Raw genomic sequence first — 19121 nt, 5'->3', positions numbered from 1 at the left:
GCCAAGGAATGTGGTGGTGTCTCCTTCTTTGGAGGCCTTTAAGCGGAGGCTTGACAGGCATATGTCAGGAATGCTTTGATGGTGTTTCCTGCTTGGCAGGGGGTTGGACTGGATGGCCCTTGTGGTCTCTTCCAACTCTATGATTCTATGATTCATCCCTGACTACTGTTAGCTAGGGATGATGGGAGTTGTAGTCCCAAAACAGCTGGAGGGCCAAGTTTTGGGGTGCCTGTTCTAAACGTATTTGCCTTTTTTGTGCTTTCAAACTGTTTTTACTGAACGTCGCCCTGAGACAAGGCGATGAATCAATTGACGGTGCTCGTTTCTGAATATTGCCCTTTTACGATGTTGGATTTCACTCAGCCTAGAAGCTCCCCCTTAGTGCGGGGGGCTCAGCCTCACCGAACTACCGTATTTTCCTGTGTATAACACGCCCCCTATTTTGGGGGACTCAAGAAAATGGGGGGAGATTGCCAAGGGCTTTTGGGGGGGGGCATGTTGCCCAGTATTGTTGAGCTTTTGGGGGGGGGTGTTTGATGAAAATTGCTCACCCACCGCACCGACACTGGCCATAGCAAGCGTCGCAGAAGCTGCCAATCGACCACCCTATTGCCGCAGTGACAGCCAATCGCAAACAGCAAATCACCCCCCCCCATCGCCACTGAGAATCTCCTGCAACCAATCGCCCATCCCCCCAACAAGCCCCAATTTTAAACATATTTTTAAAATAATAATAATAATAAAAAACCTTCGTCTTATACATGGAAAAATATGGTAACTGTGCCTTGGCTCTGCCGAGCCTTGGAAGCATGAAATGTTCCCGAATACCAGTCACTGGAAACCGCAGAAGGCGAAGTGAAGTTACAGGGAACCAGGCAGAGGGCCTTTTCGGTAGTGGCTCCCGCCCTGTGCAATGCCCTCCCATCAGATGTCAAGGAAAGAAACAACTATCTGACTTTTAGAAGACATCTGAAGGCAGTCCTGTTTAGGGAAGTTTTTCATGTTTGATGTTTTATCGTGTGTTTAATATTCTGCTGGGGAGGCCTGGACAGATGGGCGGTGTATAAGTAATAAATTATTATTATTATTACAGTGGTACCTTGGGTTTACAAGCATAATCTGTTCCGGAGGGCCGTTTGTAAACCAAAACAGGTTGTAACCCAAGGCACACGTTCGCCAATGGGGCCTCCCAAAAAATTTGTTCGTAATCCCCCCCCCAAAAGGGTTGTAATCCAGAAAAAAAGGTTGCAAACCAGGACATGCACTTCCAGGTTTCACATGTTTGTAATCCAAAATGTCTGCAAACCAAGGTACCACTGTACTGAATTCTGCGTGTGGATTTCCCAAGAAGGGCCTCTGGTTGGCCACTGTGAGAACAGGGTGCTGGGTTTAGCTGGGACTTTGGCCTGATCCAGCCACAGGGATCCTTTTTACACTCTTAACATTCTTAGAATCATAGAATTGTAGACTTGGAAGGGAACCCCGAGAGTCATCTAGTCCAACCCCTTTGCAACGCTTCTTAACTTTTGTCTTGTTTCCCCTTTTCCCGTTTCAGTCGGGGAGCCCATTACCGTCCCCAAAGTCGATAACCCGAGCCAGAAGGAAGTAGACCTTTATCACAGCCTCTACGTCAGCTCTCTGATCAGACTCTTTGACAAGCACAAGACGAAATTTGGCCTGCCGGAGACGGAGGTCTTGGAAGTCAACTGACCGCCACGGGGAGGGAACCGGGGGCTTTTGCTCTTGCGCTTTTTTTGGGCAGCGAGTCGCTTGGCGAATGCGGCGTCCAAAGACAATTCTCTGCCGGAGCCCAAGTTGTTTTCTGTGTGTGTTCTGGTCTGCGAATCGGGGAGGCGAGCGCGGGTGCACGCGTGAGCTTTAAAAAGGATAAAAGGAAAAAAAAACAGTTGTCTAACTATCGAAGCTTTAGACCTTGCTAGAAACCATTGTATTTTCTCTTTGGGACAGATCCGCCCAGATCCAGCAATGACACTTGGTTTTTAAGTTCTCCCCGAAGGAAGGCACTTCTTTTGCCTTTTGCTATCTGTTAGACAGTGTCGTTGAGCTTGGAGCCGTTGGAAGCTACCCCAAGTTGACTCAAGCTATGGGCCCATGTAGCTCAGCACTGACTGCTCTTTGCTGACGTGGCTCTGAAGGGCAGAGAAATCCTTTCCAATTGGAGATCACTAGAGATTTAAGTTAGGAGTTAGCAAGGCGTGTGCTTTGCTGCGGAGCCTGGCTGCCTCCTAAGTTTCGCTGCTTGCAAAACCAAAAGACAGGGTGGGGTGCAAAGCACTCATTTTGGGATGGATGTTTTCCCTGGCCCTGAATGTTACGCTGCCTCCTACTGGTGGCACCGCACAATGCCTGAAAAGCATCCCCAGGGGATTAGAAGAATCCTAGAACGGTAGAGTTGGGACCACGATAGTCGGGAAACCTTTTGCCCAGTGTGGGTCTCGAACCAGCGACCTTGAGATTAAGAGTCTCGTGCGCTGCCAGCGGAGCTACGCATTGAATGTAGCAAGTGTGAACTGACCGCTGCCTCGTTGGCACGCTGAAAGAGTTTTGCTGTCTTCGGTGGCACATGGGTTGTGTGTGGAGTTAGACCTCGGCCCTCTAGGCTGAGGACTCTGTGTTGTGAGCAGCCGTGGGGTGGTGGAATACGAGAACCCCACTAGCCGGTGCCCCTGTTTAACCCCCACCCTGTGTGTGATTTTGTGCAAGCCGATGATGGGCTCGTCCACACTGCTGCATGTCACGAGCCTAGAAAGCAAGTAGGCTCCCGTGGTTTTCCATTCGCTTTTCCCGGGAAAAGGCTTCTTTGCCTCTGAATCAGAACCAATGGCAGGCAGTCTGTAGAAAACCCTGTTGACATTGGCTCTGATTCAGTGGTAAATGGAGGGTTTTTTCCTGGGGGAAAGCAGGAGCGTGGACAAGCTCTGTGCGTTGCACGATCTTTTCCTTCGTACTGACTTTTTACAGCAGAAGGGAAGATGGACCAAAGTGGTTAGGAACAAAAGGGGATGAAAGCAAGAGTGTTTTGGGAAGCAAGTCATACCAACCACGGGCCGTTTCTGGATTCTGAATCGCCCATTTGCAAGGTTTGCCGTTTCAGCTGGAGAAAGCAGGTTGCTAGTCCTCATTATTCCATAGAAAAGACGGACATTGCACGGGCCGCTCCCTCCGATTCCTGGTTTTGCAAACCCCAGAGCCCACATTTGTTTGTTCTGCAATCCACACTCATTTCTGTGTCCACACTGGGTTTTTCTACCCTTTGCAACTTGTGCTGTAGCAACTCCTATTGGTACATTACTGCTTTTTCCAACATACGTTTTGTAGCACAAGGGGGTTTCTGGTTGAGAAATGCCCCTCCTGAAAGCACAGACAATGCAAATTCTGAGTCTTTCGTCCCATTTCGCCCCCACCTCCATTTATACCAGGCATCCCCAAAGTGCGGCCCTCCAGATGTTTTGGCCTACAACTCCCATGATCCCTAGCTAACAGGACCAGTGCTCGGGGAAGATGGGAATTGTAGTCCAAAACATCTGGAGGGCCGAAGTTTGGGGATGCCTGATTTATACCTTCTTGTGTAAAATGAGGCTGGGAACCAAAGACCTCCTCTGAGAAAGGACCTTGCTGGTCCCCACAAATCTCCTCTCTCTGGCTCTTCTCGTGTTGTCTTTCCTGGTGTCCTTCTGCGGAGATCTGGCCTGTTTAAAGACAGCGATATTTTCAAGCAAAATCAAGAACCGTCAATTGGCAGGCACAACTTTTGTGCTTGGAATGAGCCACAATTACGCTACGCTGTGTGTGTGTGTACGCATGTGCGTATGAGAGAATGCCCGGGTTGCGAACGTCTTTTCTACAGTGAAGCTACAGGGAGCCAGCGTGGCGTAGTGGGTAAGAGCGGTGGACTCGTGATCTGGTGAACCAGATTCGCATCCCCACTCCTCCATATGCAGCTGCTGGGTGACCTTGGGCTAGTCACACTTCTCTGAAGTCTCTCAGCCTCACTCACCTCACAGAGTGTTTGTTGTAGGGAAGGGAAAGGAGATTGTTAGCCGCTTTGAGACTCCTTAGGGTAGTGATAAGGGACGCAGGTGGCGCTGTGGGTTAAACCACAGAGCCTAGAGCTTGCTGATCAGAAGGTTGGCGGTTCGAATCCCTGCGACGGGGTGAGCTCCCGTTGCTTGGTCCCAGGTCCTGCCAACCTAGCAGTTTGAAAGCATGTCAAAGTGCAAGTAGATAAATAGGGACCGCTACAGCGGGAAGGTAAACGGTGTTTCTGTGTGCTGCTCTGGTTCGCCAGAAGCGGCTTTGTCATGCTGGCCACATGACCTGGAAGCTGTACGCCGGCTCCCTCGGCCAATAACGCGAGATGAGCGCGCAACCCCAGAGTCGGTCACGACTGGACCTAATGGTCAGGGGTCCCTTTACCTTTACCTTTAGGGTAGCGATAAAGCGGGATATCAAATCCAAACTCTTCTTCTTCCTGTGCTCTTAACAGGTACAGGAGTGGGAGAAAATCATGAGGCTTAGCTTTTCCCTGTTATTGGAGCGCCTAAAAGAGGAAATCCGCCTTCCATCTCTTTGCCCGTTCCCCATCCCAGGGGCCAAGTGCATTCGGCCCTCAAGGCTCCTCTGTTTGGCCCCTAAGACTCCCCCCCCCAGGCTGTAGCTGCTCTGCAGCCTCATCTCTTACTTTTGCCCTCCTCTAGTTGCCTGGCTGGAGCACACGCATCCTTGACCTCTCATAATACGTCTTGCTTGTCCGGATGGAGAAGTGTGTTTGTGTGTGTGTGTGTTTGTGTGTGTGTGTGTCTAGAAACAAGCCTGCTCTACAAAGGTAAAATTCAGATTTGTTGCTGTGTCTGCTGTCGCCTCTGGCCCCGGCTACCACTGATATAATATTGAGGCAGCTCCCTTCAGTTCCACAGGCTATGAAACAGGTTCCCAGTCTCTGATTTCAAGCTCGCCCTGCCCTTTCTACCCTTATTCCATCACCCACAGGCTTCCCTTCCCCTCCAAGGACTCAGCTCCCCAAAGGTCCTCTGCTCTCTTAAATTATTCCACCCTTCCTCTCCGGCTACCCCATTCGAAATCCCTCCCAAGAACATACCCGTGAAGCCTTTAGACCAGGGATGGTGGGACCTAAAAGCTGGACTCCATCTCTCATCAGCCCCAGCCAGCATTGTCAAAAAACAGGGACGGGTGGGTGGGTGGGGGGTGCAGTCCAGCGCATTTGGAGAGTCATCCGCAGCTGAAACAAAATTTGCTCATCCCACCTTGCCTCCCCCCCCCTCTTCCTAGAGTCTTCTCCTCTGCCCCAAGGTCCCACCCACACTATCAATTTAAAGCACATTTATGCCACTTTTAACAGGCCCTTTACCCCCCCCCCCCCAGGAATCCTGGGAACACTAGTTCAATGTTTCCTAACCTTGTGCCTCCAGCTGCTTTCGGACTACAATTCCCATCATTCCTGACCACTGGTCTTGCTAGCTAGGGATGATGGGAGTTGTAGTCCCAAAACATCTGGAGGCACAAGGTTGGGAAACACTGCACTAGTTGACCTGACAGCGTTCTCAATTTCCAGCATGCTGAGCAAACTCTAGTTCCCAGGTTTCTTTGAGGGTAGCCATGTGCGAACTTGGAAAGTTCTCTGGGGCAGAAAACATGTTCCTTTGGCTCGTGTTACTTTGCAAAGGTCCTTTCACCTTGTTGGGGCTGTGTGTATAACCTAAGCAGTTATGTTTCTCCCTAGCTGTACACCTATTGAAAGCACAGGAGTTCTATTGGTGACCCAGAAATGGAAAAGAGAAGAGTTTAAATCTAGCAGGAACCCTCGAAGATGAAACACTTTTTGGCAAAACATCGCACCTTTTAACTCTGAGGATTTCTCTGGCTTTTGAAGAGCGTGGTGATTATGATTCAATTCAGTGATGAATGTATATAAAGTAGCTCTTATGCACAAAGTATTGACTGTTTTTAAATGTTTACATGGATGTTGACTGATGCTTCGTAGAGAAATATATTCAGAGCCCAATGTCTGCATACATCTATATTAAATATATATATACATATATTTAAGCCTATTGCACTATTGCATGTGTAACCTGCCGCCTTCAATTGTTTTAATCATTGAGAAATATCGAAGCTCTTAAAATGTGCCTTTGGGTAACATGGAAAACGGGGGCTTCGGTTCCTGAGTTCTTGTTCCCTTGTGATCCTGAACATGTATAGAGAATAAAAATGCTCATTTCTTTGGGCATTTCATGGAAATACTGTACATTATTAAAAAAGAAAAGAAAAGATTTTTGTACAAATTTATAGAAATAAATGTAACGAAGAAAAAAAATGTTGGCTTTTTGCTTGTTCACTGTGCCTTGTTCTAGATGTGTTTGGTGCTACACGTAAAAATTGTGCCATTATTTCTTTAAAAAAATAATAATCCTATGAAGCACCTCAAAGCAATTGAACAATAAACCCACAGACAATGAAACCTAGCATAGAACAATTTCATATATGAGGACTATTTAAAAATCCAGTAGAGAGGCTGGTGGGGATTTAAAAAAACCCACCTCCACTTAAAAGGCTTGTTGGAAAAGGAAAGGCAATAGAGAGAGGGCCTGACATACATCAGAAGGGAAGTGCTGCAATGTTAAGGCAATTTCTGACATCATATGGAATGGCCCTTCCAAGAGGATTGTTTTTGCAGGAAGGTAAGAAGGTAAGATGGGCCCGTTGATGGGCCCTAAATGGCCTCGGTCCAGTATACCTGAAGGAGCGTCTCCACCTCCATCATTCTGCCCGGACACTGAGGTCCAGCGCCGAGGGCCTTCTGGCAGTTCCCTCGTTGCGAGAAGCCAAGTTGCAGGGAACCAGGCAGAGGGCCTTCTCGGTGGCGGCGCCTGCCCTGTGGAACGCCCTCCCAACAGATGTCAAAGAGGAAAACAACTACCAGACTTTTAGAAGACATCTGAAGGCAGCCCTGTTCAGGGAGGCTTTTAATGTTTAATAGATTACTGTGTTTTATTTTTCTGTTGGAAGCCGCCCATAGTGGTTGGGGTATAAATAATAAATTATTATTATTATTATTATTATTATTATTATTATTATTATTATTATTTATTATGAAGAATCCAGCCAATGGCCTATCTAGCCCTGTTCTCAGTGGTCAAGCAGATGCCCCAGCGAGAAACCCACGGGCATGACCTGAGTGCAGAAGCAGATCTCCACCCCTGTGCAGCTGTTCTTCAGAGGCATGGTGCCTCTGTCTGGAGGCAGAACTTAACCATCATGGGCCATTGATAGTTTTCTCCACAAATTTGTCTCGTCCCCTTTTGAAGCCACCCGAGCTGCAATCGATCGATTGATTCTATTTCTATGCTGCTTTTTATTCAGATAAATCGCAAAGCGGCTTACAAACAAAAGTTTTAAAAAATAACACAACGGAACATCACGAACACAGCACAAATCGTATGGAATACTTCACACATCATCAGTAAAACAATCCCAAATAAAACAATTACCATCTATGTAATACTATTAACAACATGAGTTTGACCAAACTGCGGGAGGCAGTGGAAGACAGGAGTGCCTGGCGTGCTATGGTCCATGGGGTCACGAAGAGTCGGACACGACTAAATGACTAAACAACAACAACAACAATGCTATTAACAAAGCAACTGAAAAATGAACTAAGCATCACAGTTACACCAAAAATGGTAGGATTCACAAAGCACGACAGCATTCATATCTATAAAACATTAACAAAATAGCAATGAGACAAACAAAGCCCTGTTGAATTTGTACAAGTGCTCTGCCCTCTGCTATGATTCATAAACTTTCATTCTATTCAACACATCAAAATACATCTGCACCTGGCAGCAACTCCCTTCTGAAGGATACTTGCGATGGAGGGGTTCAGTGCAATGACTCAAACACGGCTTTTTATTCAGACCAGGTTATTTTTTTTACAAAGACCAGAACGGAAAGGTCAGCAACGTGTAGCTGAGGGAGGAGAGGCTGCAAATGGGGAGCTCACCATGATTTAGTAGAATGAGCTAAACACCGAGATGTGTTTGCGCTGAAGAAGACGGCTTCTTAAAGAAGAGGTGCAACATAGTATAAGCAGGTGCTGCCCCCAGGCGGCTTGCTCAGTGTAGTGCCACAACGGGAACTTTTATTCATTCATTAGATTTACACATCAGTAAGGACAGGAAATGGAACGCGGGTGGCGCTGTGGGTTAAACCACAGAGCCTAGGGCTTGCCGATCAGAAGGTCAGCGGTTCGAATCCCCGTAACGGGGTGAGCTCCCGTTGCTCGGTCCAGCTCCTGCCAACCTAGCAGTTCGAAAGCATGCCAGTGCAAGTAGATAAATAGATATCACTCCGGCGGGAAGGTAAACGGCGTTTTCGTGTGCTGCTCTGGTTCGCCAGAAGTGGCTTTGTCATGCTGGCCACATGACCCGGAAGCTGTACGCCGGCTCCCTCGGCCAATAACGCGAGATGAGCGCCGCAACCCCAGAGTCAGTCACGACTGGACCTAATGGTCAGGGGTCTCTTTAGGGACAGGGAAAGGGGCTCGGGTGGCGCTGTGGTCTAAACCACAGAGCCTAGGGCTTGCCAATCCAATCCTCACATCAACTCAGAAGATAGAGGCCTGCTAAGCTCTTCCTCTCAGATGCTTGGAAGCCAAGTGATTAACGTGAACAAAAGATGTGAAAACAGACAAGCGCTGCTTGCGAGACGTTTCGTCCTCCAGAGCACAAAATGGCTTGCCCTCCCAGCTCCAGCTTGCTTTGACTGCAGGTGCAGGGTTCTCTGAAGCAGGAAAGAGCTGCTACGCAGATGCCTTGCTTGGGTTTGCTGCCATGGGAAACAAGATGGTGCTCTAGATGGGCTCCCGGCCCAATCCGCCAGACCTCCTCTTATGAAGGGCGGTTGCTGCTCTTATAGACCCAGGCTGGATGCCAGACACATCAAAGAAGCGTTTCGGTTAAACCCATTGCAAACTTTGTATGAGAAACCAGGTTGGCAAAAACGGCACTCCACAGCGCCATCTGGTGTCACAGTGTTAGAATGCATAAACAACACTTATAAAGTGATTTTTCTTTGCCCATGTAGCTGACACAGCAGCCTGAAAGGGAGTGGGAGACCAAGCATGTTTACCCCATAGAGCTCCATACTGAATACGGCTTCCCTGTTACATAACGGTCTGTCAAGCAGCATGTAAAAGGGGCGCAGGGAGCATGTGCCCTATTTTTGCAGGGCCCTCCTAGGAGGCCAAGCTAGAAAACAGGAACATGTCACGACGGCTACATGGAAACTCCAGCTTCAGTCCCTGCCCATTAAAAACACATTCCAACATTAAAAACACATTGCAGAACATTGGTGATAAAAAACATAATTAAAAAGCATGCTGACAAACCCTCCAAGTGTCCCAATTTTCCAGGGACAGTCCCGGATTTACAGAAGCCAACCCGGATTCTGATTTGATCACGGAATGTCCCGCTTTTCCTTATGACGTCCCTATTTTCACTGGAGAAATGTTGGATGGTATGGAGGTATGAAATCCTCGAGCCAAGGAGATAAGTAACTATGCAACTTTTAGAAGACATCTGAAGACAGCCCTATATTGAGGGTTTCTTTTTTTTAAAAAAAGTTTAATGTTTGGTTATGTTTTTATGTACCGGTATGTTGGAAGCTGCCCAGAGTGGCTGGGGCAACCCAATCAGATGGGAGGGATATAAATAATAAAATGATGGTTATGGTTATGATTATGGAATAGGACATCCCTAGTTTCATCAGATAAAATTTGGAGGGTAGATACTGAGAGACAGTCTAATAATAAAATAGTTACCATAATACCAGTCACCGCCCACTCACTGTCACAGGAGATCTGTTGTCAAGCTGAAAGGTGGGATATGAAAGAAATGCGGTACTGTATGATAATAACATATGCAAATAATAATATTTATCGACATGATTTTTAAACCCACAATTTATAAGGGGAGCTTCCTTTAAGGAGCAAAGATGTTATTGCCCTAGCACAATGCATTGTGGGCCATAGCATCCCTAAGGCCTTCCTCATTTGTTGCTATGGAGACGGCCTCCCCGCCCTACTTTCGTCACGTGACAAAACATAGAGCACGTGACGCTTTCTTTTCCGCCCCTCCTATTCCATTCCTCCCCCCCCCGCCCAGCCCAGAACGCCTTTGGCTTACCCGTCTTTCACTATGATCCCCCGTCGTCCTATCGCGAATGGCTTCTTAAGCCTTCGGTCCCGCCCCTTTACGAGCTCGCCGACCAATGAGGTTCGGGCTCTGACTTCGCGGCTCTCAGGGCTCTTTGACAGAGGCGGCGTTTCCCCCCTTAAAAGCCCCGCATACAAACAGCGGCGTCGCGGACGTCGGATTGGATCGGCGTTGCTGCAGACCAATGAGAACGCGCCGTGGCAAGCCGGAGTCCCTCCCCTCCGCCCCCTTGAGCCAATCAGCGGGCGGCGTGCGTCCGTCGGCGTCTTCCTCCGCGGTTCCCTTCTCGCGCAGCGGTACGGGGCAGGAACATGGCTCCGTGAGGGAGCGAGCTGTCGGTCTCGGATCATTTCGAGCTGTTGAGGAGGCCGGTTAAGCGTCGGCGACCGTCGCGCCCCCCCGCCGTCGTCGTTAACCCTTCCGTGCCCGGCGGCGGCGAGGACCCTCAGGGAGGGGGCTCAATGCGCAGGCGCGAAGGCCGCTCCCGCCGGGACGCCCCCCGCGCCCCGCCAGCATGAGCCAGACCGCCGCCGTCCACCCCCCGCCGGGCCCGGCCTCCCGCGCCCTGCACGCGGAGCTGCCCTCTCAGCAGGTGGGTCTCCGCCTGGGGTGGGGAGGGAAGAGGGGAGTTGTGTGGTCCGCCCCCCTTCCTGGCATGTGCACCGGGCAGGAAGAGGTTAATGGGCCCCGGTTTGTGGAGAAGGGCTTAGCAGCCTTGCAAGTAAGCTGGCGAAAGCGACTTGCCTGCACGGAAAGCGAAGGTTGGCTTGGCTTCAGTCGGCGGAGCAGGAAAGTCTTAATCCCAGAGCCACGGGTTCAAACCCCGCTTTGGGCAATAGGTTCCTACATTGCAGGGGGTTTCGGGCTAGATGGCCCTCGGGATCCGTTCTAAGTCTGCAAATCTGATGGACCCAATTGCTAAATGTTGTGCAGCCCTTCCGTTGGAGATTAATTTGTTCCATCATTGTAGGGTGAAGAAAACAAGGCTGGTATGAATGGAGGCTGCACTTGCGTACTGTACATGCATTTGTGGATAATGTTTCTGTTGGCTTCTTTGCAGTCATAACAGCCTCCCAGACTGGTTTGCGACACTCAGAAATAAGGCGATTCCCACCCTAAGGCTTGCAATTTAAAAGAGAAAACGAAAAGGAAAGCATTTAGAAGTGGGGGGGGGGAGGTAAACTCAAAGTGTTCTCTATGACAAGTGGAGATTAAGCAAATTATATATGAAAACGTTGTTTATCTAGCCCACCCACCCCAGCATCTGAAACATTGGGAAAAAATAGGGGAAGGATTGTAGCATGCTAGTAGAGTGTCCTACCTTAGTTTCAACCCATGGCATTTCCTGGAGAGCTGCTTCCAGTCAGTGTGGACAACTAGATGGACCCAATGGTCTGACTTGGTATGAGGAAGCTTCCTATTTTCATGTAGGGCAGGGGTGTCAAACTCAAATTCATCGGGGGCCGCATCAGCAGTTTGGTCACCCTCAAAGGGCCGGTTGTGTCTGTAGGACTATGTGTCCACTCTTTATTATCATAAATTATTGTCACTGCATTCAATTATTACTGTTTTTTGTAATAATGTAAGCTCATTCCCGCCCCCACGTGGATCACATTCCCGCGTCGTGGCGCGTGTGTGGGAGGGGATGTAAACGAGGGAAATTCGAACAAAAGGTGGGGATCGACGGCTTCCGGGGGGGGGGGGGCTCAACTAAACCTTCGGCAGGAAGGAGAAAGCCACTGCTGGGATTAAAAACCTGCAGATGGAAAGAGGGCTTCCCTCTCCCGCCCTACGCACACCCAAACCCCGCTAGGCAGGATGCCACACGCTGCAACCCACCCCATGCTTTGGAGAGGGGCAGGAACATGCGGTGCAGCGCCAACTCCCTGCTTTGCTTTTGCATCCTCCTTCCTCAGCGCCAGAGTCCCTTCCCCTCGCGCTGAGGGAGGGCAGCGGATTTCCCGAGGAGGAAGGCGGCGGCAGCCCCAGCGGACGTGCATCTTCGCCTCAGAGCTGCTCTTCCCCCCACCCGTGCTGTTGTCGTCTTCACCGCCGCCTCTCCCTACCGGGACTGCAGGCAGCTCCGCCGGAACTGAGAAGCCAAAGGGCGGCTCGGGGGTGGGGGGCAAAGCAAAAGCCAGGCACCCTCCCGAGTGTCTATGAGGAGAAAACTGGGGAAGAGGGAAGAGAAACCCGGCTCCATCAAGAGAGCGACTGTTGCGCTTCGCCTACTTCCCCCTCAGGCTCACTCCGCGTCCCTTTCGCACGCTCGCTCGCCCACCTCCCGGATGCAGCCGAGGAGAGGAAGGGAAGCGGCGGGCGGCGGCTCCCCAGTGCCGCCTCACTCGCTCTCGGAGACAACAGCAAAGCCCGCCAAAAAAAAAAAATCCAGCGCTGCTCCGTCCCGGCACCAACTTTGCCGGCAGCGCCTGTAGGGCTTTCCTACCTCCTCGGCGGGCTTCCTCCTCCTCCTCCTGCATCTCACTTCCCCATCTGGCCGCTGTGCCACCGCCTCCCTCAGCCTCATTCGAAATTGAAATTCCCTGGCCAAGGCCGTCAGCGCGGCTCCAGCGCCCCGGCCTCCGCCTGCAGTCCCGCCCCCGGTTTTGACCCTCGACCAATCGCAGGCTCCAGAACTACTGTCAGCGGCTATTGTCGGCGGTGGCTACGCAGGCCACATGACGAGGTCTGACGGGCCGGATTAGGCCCCCGGGCCTTGTGTTTGACACCCGTGATGTAGGGCATCTTTGAATGACAGGGTATTTATTATTAAATAAATTATTATGAAGGTATTTTGCCTCTCAGTAGGTGGTTGGTTATGAAAATGTATTTTTGTTTGGATGATGCATGTTCTCTCACCATGCTGCTCCCCCCTTCATGTGGAACATTTTTTTTCTTAACCAAAATTGTTTTCGTTTTGTCGTGTCCGGCTCTTTGTGACCCCATGGACCAGAGCACGATTATAAAGGAAATGAGAGGAGAGCCATTTTTTCTCCCTTTACACTAGCATTCTTTCTCCTCCCTCTTGTTTAACTGACTGGTGTTTTTGTAAAGATCTTGTTGATGTGACTTTTGCGGTACTGTGAAGCTTGTTTGGAAAGGGACACGGAGTTTCAGCAAATCTGCAATTCTTCTGTTTGATGGCTTACCTAAATATAGCATAGTGTGTTTGTAGCTTCAAAGCTCAGATACTTTAAGCTTTCTTTTTGAAGTTCTGCTTCAATCAATGGTGGAAGGGCTCGGTGATCAGTATTCAGTTGGCAGACTAAAGATATCTCTTTTTTCCATTCTGTTGTTTGGAACATGCTTTGTGAAATAGAATCTGCCACTTGATGCCTTCATGCACGCTTTGAGAATGCATGTGTACCATTAAAAGTTTGCCAAGAGAGGAAGTAGATACTGGTCAACTTACTCTGTGATTGATCCCACTTTCTTCCCTTACCTACTCCACAGTTGCAAGGATTTCATTTAAAGCATGGGTGAAGAACCTGTTTCTCTCTAGGTTTTTCTGGATACCAGTGTCTTTCAGCCCTGGCCAGTGTTACATTGGTAAGGAGTGATGGAAGTTGCAGTTCAGTTACATCTGAAGGGTCCTGAGTTCCCTATCCCTGAAACTCGATCTCAGGACGCAAGGGAGAAACGTGCTAAGAGGAAGGCACGCTTGGCAAATCCACACCGTGATCAACTCCCGCCTGGAAACCAATGTCCCCACTGTGGAAGGACGTGTGGATCCAGAATTTGCCTCCACAGTCACTTACGGACCCATTGTTAAAATCGTGTTTATGGAAGACAATCTAACTCGGCTACGAGTGATCGCCGAAGAAGAAGAAGATCCTTGATTTAAAGGATTAGGCAGAGTCTCTGCTTTAAAGTCTGGCAAGTCAGGTGAATGTTAGCTGCTTGGGTTTTGCTTTCAGTTACAGAACCTCTAGTATCTCCCTGACTATTGCTTATCTTTTATGAGCTCTATTTCTGTGGCACTCAGTTGTTGGCATCCATCTGTCTCGAGTGACAATAAAGTGCTTCTCTGGGGGTGAAACCACCAAAGCAGCACCAAAGTTAGCTCTCCGGGGTGCAAGCCTGGGCAGTATTTATGGAGGTGCTGGGCTGCCCAGATGACAAAGCCTACACACCTCGGCCTTGCTGATGTGGTCCAGAGCAGAGCAAGACATTTGGCGCCAGCAAAATGTTGGGCCTCCTTCTGGCGCCATCCAACTGCCTTAGGGGCTTCACTCTGGATTTGCGTAGGGTTTGCTCCTTAGCCTTTTCTTCTCCTGAAGATAACCTGCAAGGCAGCTAGCAGAGGATTAGGATAATAGTTTTCCTCCTTCTTCTAGGTAAGCTACCTTCCCAGGTTGATGAACCTCAGCTACCCCTCACTTCCTTCTGCAGTGTGTGCGGAAACTGTTGGGAACCTCCAGCACCATAATTCAAAAGCATCAATTCTTCGGCGATCAGCCTTCTTTATGGTCCAGCTCTCACTTCCATACATCACTACTAGGCAGCCTAGTGGAACAAATAATCCCTATAGCCCTTCCCCTTGGAAGGATTTCAGTAAAAATGTTGGGAGCAGTCACGCTGCTGTCAGTTGATCTCTCAGAAGTTGCAGAGCTGCTTTTGGATGCTTGTTTGACAGATATCATGCATTTCTACTTAAAAACAACCCATTCCACGGCTGTTTTCTCTTAGTTCTGGTTGAAATGATCACAAGTCTTTGAAGATGGATCTCTAAGGTTTATTAACACATGTGGTAGCCATGCTATAATCAGCCAGCCCACACTAACTTGGTTCTGAGAAAGCTTAAAACTCCTAAATTTTACGCTCTGCTGTACAAACTGGATGGTGGAAAGTTCATTTCAAATACTTGAACACAAGTACTTATAATTGCAACACCACTATACTACACACAACACTGAGATATGCTGACTTCAAAGGTAAGTAGATGCAACAGTGTAAATATACAACAGTGTAAATATTTGAGATCTCCATCAGCTTCAACTATGGACCATGAGTAGTTCTTGCACTCAAGCAAGTTAGCTTTCTGCACTGCCTCAACATTTCAAACTGATGTCTGAAAGGAAAAGTGTTGCCTGTTATGTAAAAACCAGTACAGGTAATGGGAAAGAGAATACTGCTTGCATTAGAGCAATTTACTTCTGGTTTTTGGTTTTTTCCAGTTGTGGATGGAACATGTTTTCTTGCATGTGGCAATGGGTTTCATGTCCTGAGTACCTGTGGGGATTACATGACTGTCTATTATAGAACTTGTTGTTGTTTAGTCATGTCCGACTCTTCGTGACCCCATGGACCATAGCACGCCAAGCACTCCTGTCTTCCACTGCCTCCTGCAGTTTGGTCAGACTCATGTTTGTAGCTTCGGGAACACTGTCCAACCATCTCGTCCTCTGTCGTCCCCTTCTCCTTGTGCCCTCCATCTTTCCCAACATCAGGGTCTTTTCCAGGTAGCCTTCTCTTCTCACGAGGTGGCCAAAGTATTGGAGCCTCAGCTTCACGATCTGTCCTTCCAGTGAGCACTCAGGGCTGATTTCCTTCAGAATGGATAGGTTTGATCTTCTTGCAGTCCATGGGACTCTCAAGAGTCTCCTCCAGCACCATAATTCAAAAGCATCAATTCTTCGGTGATCAGCCTTCTTTATGGTCCAACTCTCACTTCCATACATCACTACTGGGAAAAGAACTAGACATCTCTAAATTGATAGAGGCACAACTGTTGTGATTTTCTGCAGATATTGTTATGGCTATTCAAGGATTGCAAAATCGTTTGGCATAGGGGTTCCATTCTTGTGGTCAGCAGGTTGGAGCAGGAAACTGTGATTGTCTGCTTAACATGGTAGTTAGAGCTTTTTATTTCTTTGTGTGTGTGTTTTTAATAAGCCCATTAGTTTTAAAACAGGGTAGAACTTTTACCTGTTAAGCCCTCCTTTTTGTCTGGTGGTTGTTGGATAACAAGACTTTCAAGATGTCATGTTGAAAGTGTTGGTGTACATGTAAGAATAGTAAACTTTGTATTCTTGTATCTAGGGAACTTTCATATCCCCTTATTTTTTCAGTTAACAAGAAATGAGATTTCATTCTAAATGCCTTCTGCTTGGCTGTAAATTGGCCAGTTTACTTAATTAACTTTTGAGTCCTGTAAATTTCTTCAAGTCGTTAGCAGGTTTTGGACCAGAGGAGGTTTCTTTTAAAAACTTAGCTTGTAGCTATGCCTGGAGCAAAGCACATTGATACCGTAGGTTTCTCCAACCTCACTGTTGTATGATATCCAGACTTGTTTTGTTTTGTTTTCTGGTGTTTGTGAGGACAGCTGTCAAACTACATTGTAGGCCACATGGAAAATTGTGTGGCTTGGCATCTGGGCAAGGGACTGTTTTTGACACAGGAAGGTGTGGGAGGCTTTTGGAATCTGTGGAATATATAAATAAACTCGTAGCTTTCTGCTAAAGCAGCTTTCCTAACTTTTCTATGAGTAGAAAGTACGGTAGGTATGACGTCCATACATAACACTTTCATTTCCCCGCTAAGGTCTTTGCTTTAACCCAGCCAGATGGGCGGGGTACAAATAATAAATTATTATTATTAATTGCACTAATATTTGCATGTGAAAAATGTGCAGCACAATCCTAAGCATGCTTCTACTGAAGTAAGCCCCACATATTTAGGGTTGCATTTTGCGATAGTTCCTGCAAAGTGGAGTTAGCATTTTTGAAAGCAAAAAGTGGACATTGCCGCCTTTCTGGCGAGAGGCTTCTGGCAATCCTAGTTTAGAACTGCAGCATCTTCTGTGAGTTGAACTTTCCTGCCAGTTGTGCTTTATCTCTTGGGGCTTATTTGTACTTCTGTTCCTGTGGTCTGTTAAGAGCCCTGGGATTTTGAAAGAAATAGCTGGGGCAGTGTTAGAAACTCAGATACATCAGCTAGGTGCCAAATATCTCCTTAAGTCAAGGTTACAGTCTCCAAAACGGAATGCTTAGTTGACATTTTGGGGCCAGGAGGCTCGAAAGTCGTATTTTTCAATTAAACTTCTTGGTGCCCGAAATCCATTCTGATTGTGCAGATAAATATAATGGATAGAATTCTAGAGGATGTGTTGCTAGTGTGTGAAAACAGTCAAGAACCATGAACCATGCACCTTCACATGGTGGAGACATGGCATCTTCACTTGGTTGCAAGTTGCCAACAAAGGTAAAGGGACCCCTGACCATTAGGTCCGGTTGTGACCGACTCTGGGGTTGCGGCGCTCATCTCGCTTTATTGGTCGAGGGAGCCAGCGGGTCATGTGGCCAGCATGACTAAGCCGCTTCTGGCGAACCAGAGCAGCGCACGGAAACGCCGTTTACCTTCCCGCCTATTTATCTACTTGCACTTTGACGTGCTTTCAAACTGCTAGGTTGGCAGGAGCAGGGACCGAGCAACGGGAGCTCACCCCGTCGCGGGGATTTGAACCACCGACCTTCTGATTGGCAAGCCCTAGGCTCTGTGGCTTAACCCACAGCGCCACCCGGGTCCCTGTAAGTTGCCAATAGTCAGGTGCAAAGTCCCCCTAGCGAATTTTGAGTGCTGAGTTGGAGTGGACTTTTCCGGTTTCTTTACTTCTTTCTCCAGGGGAGAAAGCAAATGCTCAGATACTGCAGCGGCCAACACATCTGATACTAGTACGGTATCAGGCTTCGGGTTGTTGTCTAGCACTATTCATGTGGAAAAATGAATAGAAGGAGTTGGCTACTATGATGAGAACTTTGATTATTAATTCAACCGAAATGTACTGCACTTTTATCAGCAAACACCTATCCAAAGTAACAGTTACACTTTTTCAAAGCTGGATTGTGAACCTTCACTTACCTCTACAAAGCCACAAAGAAAGTTCAACAAGAATGTTTAGTAGCAAAAGAATACAGTAAGTGTCATTCAAATAAAGCTATTTTCAGTTTGTCTAGACAGTTGTCCTTAATTCCAGGAAATAAGTTCTGCAACTCTGCAGGATTAAGTGGTAAAACTGGGTGGCATGATTTTTGCCTTTCTTATGTAGTGACTACGAAGACATTTTGGCACAACATAAAAGCACGAGAGGGAGCTTAGCATCGTGGCCTAGGAATTCTTTGTGATTGCAGTGGGGAAACCTCTGTGCCTTTAGGAATGGGGACCTTTGTGTGCCAGTGAGAAGCAGGTTCCCTGAATTTGGTTGGTGCATTCTGGTCTGTCTACCCTCCTTCCTTTCAGATAGTGTTTAATCAAGAGGGGCCGGGGTTGAGCTTAGCTGGAATTCATAACCTTCAGCACACTGGGTACCAATTGGTGTACTGTACTTCTGCATACTTGAATCCCTAGAATATCTAAATATTCAAATTGTGTTGCCTTAAAAGTTGTTGGGTTGGAAACTTGTTTTGGACAACTTAAAAAAAACTTTTGAACAGTGATTGAGGTCTTCAAATAAGCAAGTACGGTAGGTAGGCTGTAGTAGTGCTGTTCAGGTAAAGGTAAAGGGACCCCTGACCATTAGGTCCAGTTGCAGACGACTCTGGGGTTGCAGCGCTCATCTTGCTTTATTGGCCGAGGGAGCTGGCATACAGCTTCCAGGTCATGTGGGCAGCATGACTAAGCCGCTTCTGGCGAACCAGAGCAGCGCACGGAAACGCCGTTTACCTTTCCGCTGGAGGGGTACCTATTTGTCTTCTTGCACTTTGATGTGCTTTTGAACTGCTAGGTTGGCAGGAGCAGGGACCGAGCAACGGGAGCTCACCCTGTCGTGGGGATTCGAACCTGCCGACCTTCTGATTGGCAAGCCCTAGGCTCTGTGGTTTAACCCACAGCGCCACACGCTTTGTTGGTAAATCTGCTCTATAATTC

General features: G+C 48.2%; 2 protein-coding genes across 2 annotated transcripts in view; both read left to right on the top strand.

Moving 5' to 3' along the window:
• The window catches only part of DGAT2 (diacylglycerol O-acyltransferase 2), a 44867-nt gene extending 39662 nt beyond the window's left edge, over positions 1 to 5205 (top strand). The window contains exon 8 of the mRNA XM_035115823.2: positions 1556 to 5205. Within this exon, the coding sequence (XP_034971714.1) occupies positions 1556 to 1710 (155 nt within the window). The 3' untranslated portion in view covers positions 1711 to 5205. The remainder of the gene's footprint in view (positions 1 to 1555) is intronic.
• Positions 5206 to 10511: 5306 nt separating this feature from the next.
• UVRAG (UV radiation resistance associated) overlaps positions 10512 to 19121 on the top strand; it is an 87546-nt gene continuing 78936 nt past the window's right edge. The window contains exon 1 of the mRNA XM_060273928.1: positions 10512 to 10848. Coding sequence (XP_060129911.1) covers positions 10771 to 10848 — 78 coding nt within the window. The 5' untranslated portion in view covers positions 10512 to 10770. The remainder of the gene's footprint in view (positions 10849 to 19121) is intronic.

The sequence above is a fragment of the Zootoca vivipara genome, chromosome 4, assembly GCF_963506605.1.
Source record: "Zootoca vivipara chromosome 4, rZooViv1.1, whole genome shotgun sequence".
Taxonomy (NCBI): Eukaryota; Metazoa; Chordata; class Lepidosauria; order Squamata; family Lacertidae; genus Zootoca; species Zootoca vivipara.
Note: the sequence above shows the minus strand (reverse complement) of the source record. Positions and strands in the feature narration are given on the sequence as shown.